Raw genomic sequence first — 9,696 nt, forward strand, 5'->3', positions numbered from 1 at the left:
CAACCTTTAACCAAGGTGGGAAGCTATTGCTATTTCCCAGCAAAAGGCACCTGACTTAGTCCATGGGTGAGGAACGTGTGCCCTCCACAGGTGCTGGGTGGTATTGCACCCAGCCCAGGTGCTGGGTGAGGCAGGAGGCTTAGGAAGAGAATGTGAAGATCTCTGTGCCTTATAGAAGAAGCAGAAGAAAACAGAGAGGAGTAAGGGGATAGAGGGAGAAGGGGAGAGGAGGAGACAGGTGGACGGGGAAGGAAAGCTGGAGGAGGAGGAAGAGATAAATGAGGATCCAATATTAATAAAACAAGAATGACAACACAGACGCATAATGTTGTAGTAACTTACTGTATTTAGCAAGCATTTCAGCATTAATTTTATGTAATTTCATTTCCATGATTGCCATTATGAAATCTATGAGGGTTTTTAAGGCTCTGACTCCTTGGTTTCTACAAACAGACCATAAGTTGGCAGGGTTCTAGGTGATTCTCCCTATCCTTTCTGGGCCCGATGCCAGGTCCATCCCGTGACACATTCCATCATCTCTGGGAGGGACTAAGTGGCCGCGAGGTAAATAAAAGGAGGTTCGGGGCTCTCACCTCCAAAGTGAGTCCTTCTTCCCTGCCACGTCCTTGTGACCAGCCAACAGCTGCTGCCTGAGCCATGAAGCTGGTGATAGTGCTCATGCTGACCGCCCTCCCCCTTTTCTGCTATGCCGGTGAGTGTGACGGCACCAGGCTTTGTGGGGAGGTAGGTGTCAGGGCCCCTGGGGCAGACCTCCTGCTCCCCCAGCCCCAGCCCAGAGCGCCTCATTTCCCTGCCTTCTTCTTGGCTCCGTCGAGTTTTGCTCTCTGGGCTGTGGAAGCCAGGGAGCTGGGGGCATTGGGTGTAGGAGGCGGGACAAGGAGGCAGATATCCTGGGGCCTAAGAACACCCTAGACCCGGAGTTTGCTCTCCCAGAATGGAGGACTCAGACCATTGCCCATAAGGTCTCTGAATGTCTGTCTCTGCTGGGAGGTAAGAAGATGGCCATCATCCTGGCTACGCCCAGCAAGGAGGTGGTGCCTCCGGATCTGAGCCAGCTTTTGTGTGCTTTCTTCCCAGGTTCTGGCTGCGGAGAAATAGAGGATGTGATCGAAAAGACCATTGATTCCGAAGAGTCGGAGGATCAATTCATCCAAGACCTTGAGGAGTACATCCCTGGTGGGATTACTGAGAAGGCCCTCAGGAAGTTTAAGCAGTGCTTTCTCGACCAGGACGCCGAAACCCTGACCAACGTTGACATGCTGATGGTAATGGTGGCTTCTTCTTTCCGCTCTGGCTGCTCTGGCTGGGGACCAGTGGGCTCTCAGTTCTCTACTAACTACTTTTTTTTAGTCACTATGTTTTAAGATGTATTTTTATTGATTTTGGGGAGGAAGGGAGAGGGAGAGAGCAAGAGAAACTTCAGTGATGAGAGAGAATCATGGGTCGGCTGCTTGCTGCACGTCAACTACTGAAAATCGAGCCCACAACCCGTCATGTGCCCTTGACTGGAATCAATCCCAGGTCCCTTCAGTCCGCAGGCCAGTGCTCTATCCACTGAGCCCATCCAGCTAGGGTAGTACTGGCGTCTTGAAAGCAAGTGTTGGTCACGCTTTATGTCATCTCAGCGAATGGGGTTGTTGGAGTGTGAACAGTCTGACATCCGGAGAGCCATGCAAGGGGCGGGGCTGCTGTGCCTGCTCATGTGGAGGAGACTGTATGTGAGAAAGTCCACGGGGGAGGAGAGCATGTGGGCAAAGGCCTGCCTACCCCTTATCCCCCAAACCTCTGATTCTCGAGAGGACTCTCGAGTTTAAGAGTGAGAAACACATGTAGGAAAGCATTTTAAAGTATTTTCTCAAGCCCTAGGCCAGTGGTTGGCAAACTGCGGCTCGTGAGACACATGCAGGTCTTTGGCCCCTTGAGTGTGGCTCTTCCACAACATACTACGACCTGGGCGAGTCTGTTTGGAAGAAGTGGCATTAGAAAAAGTTTGAGTTTAAAAACTTTGGCTCTCCAAAGAAATTTCAATCGTTGTCCAGTTGATATTTGGCTCTGCTGACGAATGAGTTTGCCAACCACTGCCTAGGTGGTTTGGTTCAGGGCATTGAGCTTTGACCTGGGGACTGAAGGGTCCTGGGTTTAATTCTGGTCAAGGACATTTGTTTGGGTTGTGGGCTCAATCCCCAGGAGGGGGCATGCAGGAGGCAGCCAATCAATGATTCTCTCTCATCATTGATATTCCAGTCTCTCTCTCCCTCCCTCTCTGAAACCAATAAAAATACATTTTTGAAAAAAGACTTTTCTCAAGAGAGCAGAGAGTTACACGTCATGAAGAGCCCACTCTCAGGAGCGCGGTGCTAGGCCCTTCGAGCACCACTTCTGCCGGTGTGCGTGCCTGGATGTCCTGGGCAGCAGGAGGGCCCATGAGTGGAAACTGTGGCTGAGAAGTGCCATGGGCGGTGGGATCGTTGAAAACCAGAGTCAGTGTAAACAATGAGTCGGTCTTTCTATTTAGAGCAGATAGGGCTCAGTTCTTTCCTGGTGTTCATTCCCCACAAAGAGCCATGGGAACAGCCCAGAGCAGCCAGGGGAGAGTTGGCCTCAGCAGAGTCACACACTGTGTGTGACGAGGTGCTTTCTGACGCCGGCTGCTGACGAGCTGAGGAGCTGAGGAATGTGGGGAAAGGCACTGCTGGGCTGTGTGTGGTGGCCGGTCTCTGAGGCACAGGCAGAGCGTGGCTGCAGGGTAGGGGGAAGGGAAAGGGAGAAGCACAGAGCCTGGTGCTGCCCTTTGGCGAGAGGAGAGATTGCTGGAGATGGGGACCGTGACAAGACGAAGCTGTACATGGAGAAGGGAAGGGTCCTGCTTGTGGGACAGTCCTTCACTGTGGTTCCACCTGAAAGCCTCAGCACCCTCCATGGGGGTGACGGCCTTCTCTTTACAAACGGGGGTCAAACAAGCCCCTCGAGTGCGAGTGTCCTCAGCTCCGTGGCTACAAGCACGTGGCTGGCATCAGGCTGCACGCCTTCAGCCCCGCATATGCACACGGGGCTGAGACACGGAGCAGGGGCAGCACGGCCTGGGCACGGGAGGCCTCGTTCACTGCGGAGGAACCACGAAGGGACCGGCTCCCGGGGCCCCGGGAGGGCGGGGAGGACGGACGGGTCTGAGCAGCGAGGCCTTGGCCTCAGGTTGTGCCTCCCGAGCCCCAGAACAAGGGGAGATCCTGGCTGAACCCCCGCCCTGCTCTCTCCGTGACCGGAGGACAGGGAGAGGCCATGTTTCTGCTTCTGATGGCTTGGGGAGAGTGGGAGGGAGTGACTCTGTCTGTTTTTCAGAAAACCATATACAACAGCAAGCAGTGTGACGCCTACTAGCCTGCAGACCTTCCTCGGACCACAGAGAATGGCCAGACAGCAACTTTCCCCTACTGAGACCACAGCTTAGCTCCCCTCTGGGCCTTTTGATTTTGAAACCGCAAGACATTGTTGAAACCTCCTGTGCATTCATTTCAATAAAGCGCCTGCAACCAGCACTCTCTTTGCTTACTGACCTGAATGGGCCTCAGGAGACTCCCCACACTGCGCTGTGCACACCCTGGGCCCTGGGCACCGAGTCATGGCTGAGATGAGGGATCTGCAGGGTGCCCTGCCCCTGACCATCCAAAGCCCAACAGGACCCTGACCCTGTGAAAGTGCCCCCCACCACTTTCAGGGACCCTCTGGGCTGAGCTCAGGTCCAGGACCTTCATGTCCTCATGTCCGAACTGCATTCTCTCCCAGGGCCGGGCTCTCCTCTGGGTGATCCCTGTCCCTGACCGAGGGGCGGCGGGAACAGAGCAGTGAGACAGGGGACTCCGCAGAGCAGGGCTGCATCCTGGCTGAACGCCCTCCCACTTCTTCAGACACCCCGGACCCCTGACACCACTAGGCGCAGGCAAAAGACCCTTTCCCCAACCCACATCTTATGGCTGACCCAACACACACACATATGCACACACATACACACAAACACACAAACACATGCCCACGCATGGGCACACACATGCAGTTCTTTAGTGAGAACTCGTGGGCCTATAGTCTTGGTCTCTGAGGCCTGTGTGAAGTTGCCTTTGCTCCTGCTGGGCCTGGCCGTTTGAAGAGGCGCCTGTCTCTTTGCAGTTGACGCTGACATTGTGGTGGAGCTGCTGACGGCCCTGCGTTCTGAAAGTTGCTGAGTTAAAGTAAATGGTACCTCAGATGAAATTTCTGTATGTTTTCACGTCTAAACCTGACGAGCACAGAGTTCTGAGTGGACACAGACTGGACATACTGTCCTAGTCCACTCAGTCTGCTTTAGGAGCTACATAGACCAGGAGGACTAAGCAAACATTTATTGAGACTGGAAACTCCAAGGTCAAGGTGCCATCAGAGTCAGTGTCTGAGGTGCCTTTCCCAGCCCACCCATATCCCGATAGGGGGCGGGGCTGGCCTGCCAACCTCTCACATCCCTTTCTCCCCCAGAACCCGAGCCATGTGTGAATTCGTGACCTGGCCTCTAGTAAAAGTATAAGCAGAAGAAGGGAAATAACAAAGGTGGAGCAGAAATCAATGTCACTGAGAAAAAGTTATAGAAAACATTTAAACCAAAAGCAGCTTCTTAGAAAAGCTCAAAAACAATTCACACACCTGTCTAGACTGAAAAGGAAAAAGAGAGAGAAATGACCAATAGCCAAAAATGATGGAGATGAAAGCACTACTTTGAATAAGCTCAAGTGTAAAACTATTTTTAGAGATGACTTGTAGAAAATCTCAGAGTGTCTACCAAAGGGTTAAGGGAGTTTAGCATGGTTGCAGGATATAACATAAATATACAAAAATTAATTATATTTCTATATTCTTGAATAGAAAGTTCAATTCACAATAATGTCTAATATTATTAAAAGTCTTAGGAATCCTATCTAATAAAGTGGGAATGTGCTATGACTGCCACACCCTCACAAAGATGGCAGTGCCCACAGGCAATAAGGAGAGAATATGCTAATTGACTGCCATGCCCTCAAAGATGATGGCACCCAGTCCCCTCAGCCCCCTAGCCACCCAGCCAATCTGGGCTGGCCCCAGGTACAGGCAAACATCAGATGTTGTCTTCCCATCAGCCCAGGGCCACCGGAGGCTCACCTAACCTGGGCCAGCCAATGCTTGCACTTTTGGCAGTGGCAGCAGCAGAGATGTGATGGGGGCATCACCTTGCCATTATGGCTGATTTGCCTCCCACCCCTGAGGGTGCCAGGAACCAATTCCAGCATGTAATAATCACAAAAGGTTTGCCAAAAGGTTGGTGGAGCTTGGGCAGTTCAAGGGTGAGCCACATATGTAGTTTACCTGTTGGAATGGCTAAACAGTATCTCCCCAACCTGAATACGATTATCTGCTACCAGGCAGCTCAGGGCATTTTATTGCCTCCAGTTGGTCAAACACCTGAACAGCTGTAGGCTATTCCTCAAACTGAGAATGCTTCTGTATACGCTTTGAAACCTTACCCTTTGAAGTGTGTAACTCCACCTTGTCTTAGGACAAATTGTGCTAATAAATAGTATGGGGTCCTAGACAAGGAAGTTGTCTTCTAGCTCCTTCAGCTGAAGCTCCTCTGACCTCCAATGCCTTTCCAAATGATCTTTTGTCTTGGGACTCCTCCTTGAATCTATGCATCAGCCCCTTTCTCCAGAATGCTGAATCCTTTGTAAGGCTGGGCAAAGAACCCCGGCATCTGGCGCCTGAATGAGGGACACCAGTACATGAGGGCTCCCAGACTGTGAGAGGGGGCAGGTTGTGCTGAGAGAACCTCACTTCCGATGAATGAATTTTCATGCCCCGGGCCTCTAGTAAACTTAATAAAAGACACGAAAGGCCTGTAGAGTAAAATACAAAATATTGCTGAGAGGATTTCATGAAGACCTACATAGAATACACGCAATGTTGGTGGATAGGAAGCAATATCCTTAAGATGTCAGTTTCCTCCAAGTTGATTTGCAGGGGTCTTCAATCTACGGCCCGCGGGCCACATGCGGCCCGCAGAGGAGTCTGATCCAGCCCGCCAGGTTTTTTGGGCAGTGAGTGCAGCCGAGGTGTTACAGTAGGAATTAGTAGTTCATATAGTCCGGCCCTCCAACTCTCTCAGGGACCGTGATCTGGCCCCCACTTTAAAAAGTTTGAGGACCCCTGATTTATGGGTTTAATGTGATGCACTCTCAACCAAAGTCCAGATAGGCTTGTTTTATTTTGGCAAGTTGATGAAAAATCTGGTTGCAAAATTCATATTCAACTTCAAAGGACCTACAATAGCCTAAATAATTTTGAAAAATGAGAAAAATTTGGAGGAGCAATGCTAAATGACTTCAAAATGTATCACAAAACTACAGTAGTCAGGACGCCATGGTATTGATGTAAAGATGAACAAACAGATCTAAGGATCTGTAGCGTCCTGAAACAGAACTCTGTCTAGTGGTCACATGGCTTTTCACAACGGTGGATCAGCGAGCAATCTTGTGTGGGAAGGATGGGTTTCAACAAATTGTTATGAAACAACTGGATATAATAAAAAATCTCCAGCTCCACCAGTACATCAGACTTAACTCCTGACCTTAAATCACAGGACTGACTAAATGTAAAATCTTAAAATATAAAACTCCTAAAAGAAAACAGGACAGAATCACAGTGTCTCTATATTTGGCACGGATTTCTTACACCTGGCAAAAAAGTAGGAACTATAGTAAAAAAAAAATTTAAATTTAAAACTTTTTGCTGTTTAAAAGTCACTGTTATAAGGCATTTCCCCCACCAGCCCCTTCCCATTAATGTGCAAATGACCAGCCACATTCATGGAATAGAGTTGGTAATGACCTCCACCTGGTCAGAGTGAAGGTGAAGGACACAGGTTCCTCAGGGGTGGGGAAGGTCCGGCCTGCAGGCTGTAGAAGGCCCAGAAATCATTTGGTCGCCCTGCCAAGGCATTAGGGGCGAGTTGATGAAATGTTTCCTCCCAGTTAGCAGGCTCATTTGAAAGTTGATAATTCTGTGTGCCCATGAGGGATGTTGTAAATATCCAAATGGCCCTGGCATAGGAAGAGGTTCCCCACCCCCAATCTAGGCTCTCTTGCTTCCACTGGACCCATCCACGGTTGCCAAGCCCACCCTAACTGTAGCCCATTCCCTTGCCCACCTGCCAGTCCCTGTTTCGCTCAGGTTGCCTAAGGTACAGCTGCTTCCTGGATCCGTCTGAGCTGAGGGCTACTTTGTCTGCTGAGCAGCAGTGCATGCTGGGTAAACTGCTTGGGCAGGAGCGTGGTAGTCGGCTCCCTCTGGGCTTCCATGATGCAAACGTCCTTCCAGAAAGTCTAGGAGAGAAGAGGAGGCATAAGAGCCCAGCCCTCACCTGCAAAAGGTTTTCAAATGGCCCAGATACCAGGTGATTGCCTGTCCAAGTGGCCTGGCAGTCAGCTGTGAAGTTCCCTTGGGCATCAGGAGATGGAGAGGACGTGGCTGCAACTGAGGGAACCACACGGCCAGGGCCCGGGCAGCTGGTCAGTGAGGGGATGTGCAGTGGGAAGCGTGGCTGCACCTGCTGCCGAGGAGGCAGGTCCGTTCTAAGACACGGCCACGAGCACACGCTAAAGGGTGCAGGGTCCACGGCGCTTCAAGGGCCGCCAGGGCGAGATGACTGACCAGTCGTCAGAGCAGACAGACTCCGTGTCCTTCCTACTCAACACGTGTGTGATCCTGTCCATCCGCTCCTGGGAACCACCATGGCTGCCTTCCCCTTCGGAACGGCGGTTCTCAGCTCCCACCGTTTGTCCTCCCAGCATCCTGCACCACGTCTTCCTGGGGCCTGTCAGGTGCCCCCAGAGGAAATGTGCCCTTTTCCTAGAATCTGGACCCCTCAAGTTCATACCACCTTGGCGGACTTCCATTTCATTTGGATCCTCACCAGTGGACTTCCATTTCATGTGGATCCTCTGCTTGCTCTTGGAGGGCGTGTGGATCTCCCACACGCTGTAGGATCCTTGGCGGAAGTGGGAGTTGGGACTTCTTTACCGGGTGGGGATGTCTCTTAGTTTGGCTTTTGCCCTGGATTATTGATTCAATTATTTATGGTCCCCGTAGTTTCACTGACTTCCTTTGTGGCTCTCATTTTCCGGATGTCGGAACTTTTACATGAATCGTGGGGTAAGGAGGGGCAGGCAGGTCCCCAGAGGGACTGGACCTCAGGGGGAACAGGCTGAGGTTTCCTTAAACTGAGCGCAACTGTGAACCCTCCCCACCAGAGGGTGCCATTCTATGCAGAACCTGGGCTCTCCCTGGACACGTGCAGTCTACCGCCCGCCACCAGGTGGCGTCTTAAGCTTCTTGTCTGCAGGCAATGGCCAAAGAGGCTCCAAATGATTTTCATTTGGATTTGGACTCCTCTTGTTTCCTTTTTAAAAAAATATCCTCACCTGAAGATATTTTCCCATTGATTTGTAGAGACACTGAAAATCCACACTATCCAGTGAGCCAACCCCGCTGGGCCAGCTCTTCTCTCTTGGCCAAAGAGGCCTTTCCGTGGTCCCCTCCTCCCCCCAGTTTCTCTTCCGAAGTCACACCCACAGAGCAGCTGGCCCGAAACTGAGGCCTCCAGGGTATTATGAAGAAAAAGCAGTCAAGTCCCCCAACAAGTCCCCCCAGGGTGGAGGAAGGTGGAGGCGGGGGGGGGGGGGGGGGGGAGAGAAAGTGGCCACATCTGGTGAGAAGAGTCTCCAGGCAGAGCTGGAGGGGCACCTGCTGAGCCTTAACCTCAGCAGTAGTGCAGGCCCAGCAGGGGCTGGAGAAACTCCCTAAAGGGAGCAGCTTTCTGTGCAAAGGAGGAAGGAGGGTGGGGGTTGGGGATTGAGCCGGCAACTCAGGAACCGTGAGCTCCAGGTTCATAGGTGGATGCTCAACCCCTGAGCCAGGCTGGCCGGGTGCCTCCCTTTCATTGCTGACCCTCAAGAAAGACAGGACACTGAGCTCCACAGGACGACTGAGTTCTGGTGAGAGTCAGAGGAGCAGAGGAAGGAGACCAATCTCTCAGGCCCAGCCCAACCCATCCCCTTCAGCCCATGTCCTGGGCTCCCTCTGCAGCTCAGAGCTTGGGGCAGGAAGTCAGAGCATTGCTGGGTGCAGGTGCTGTGGTAGACAGTCTGTGGGGGAAGAAGGCGGGGAGGGGGCTTGTGCAGAACTCCTGCGTGAGCCCGGAGCCTGGGGCCTGGATCTCGGGCTCAGTGCACAGGGCAGGGAGAAGCAGTGGCGTGGCTTGTGGAGTGTGTAAGGAGAGGCACGTTGCTGATCTGGGCCCCATCGGGGACCTTCCAGTTTTTGATGCTTCTTATCAAAGCGAAATGCTGTTGATCAATGCGTCTCTTAATGCGCTGTAGGAGGCCTGGTTTCACGTTCTATGTCGATGGGGGTGTTATTTATTGATCAAACAGAGGCCCTTTATTGGTGTCCCTCGTTTGGTCGTCATAATGCCGAGCTTCTCTTCCCAGCCTCACAAAGGGTTCAGCATTCTGGAGAAAGGGGCTGTGTGTAGATGATTAAAGAGTCCAGAGACCAAAGGTGATTTTGAAAGGCATTGGGGGTCAGAGGATCATCAGCTGAAGAGCTAAAGACTCACTGTTG

The 9,696-nt window shown here is 51.9% G+C and overlaps 1 protein-coding gene across 1 annotated transcript; it reads left to right on the forward strand.

The window, feature by feature from the left end:
• Positions 1–561: 561 nt before the first annotated feature.
• On the forward strand, positions 562–3,556 carry LOC311628274 (mammaglobin-A-like). Its single transcript, XM_084895356.1, has 3 exons — positions 562–712; positions 1,099–1,286; positions 3,361–3,556. The coding sequence occupies exons 1-3, from the start codon at positions 658–660 to the stop codon at positions 3,397–3,399; spliced, it is 282 nt and encodes a 93-aa protein (XP_084751482.1). The 5' UTR covers positions 562–657; the 3' UTR covers positions 3,400–3,556.
• Positions 3,557–9,696: the final 6,140 nt, after the last annotated feature.

Source organism: Pipistrellus hanaki (genome assembly GCF_964339955.1).
Source record: "Pipistrellus hanaki genome assembly, chromosome: 9".
In the NCBI taxonomy this organism is placed as follows: domain Eukaryota; kingdom Metazoa; phylum Chordata; class Mammalia; order Chiroptera; family Vespertilionidae; genus Pipistrellus; species Pipistrellus hanaki.

Excerpts from the sequence above, each read along its gene's own strand:
- LOC311628274 (XM_084895356.1), top strand. The coding sequence starts at position 658 with ATGAAGCTGGTGATAGTGCTCATGCTGACCGCCCTCCCCCTTTTCTGC. Across the intron at positions 713-1,098 it reads CCCCCTTTTCTGCTATGCCG|GTTCTGGCTGCGGAGAAATA; the intron begins GTGAGTGTGACG and ends CTTTCTTCCCAG. Across the intron at positions 1,287-3,360 it reads CCAACGTTGACATGCTGATG|AAAACCATATACAACAGCAA; the intron begins GTAATGGTGGCT and ends TCTGTTTTTCAG.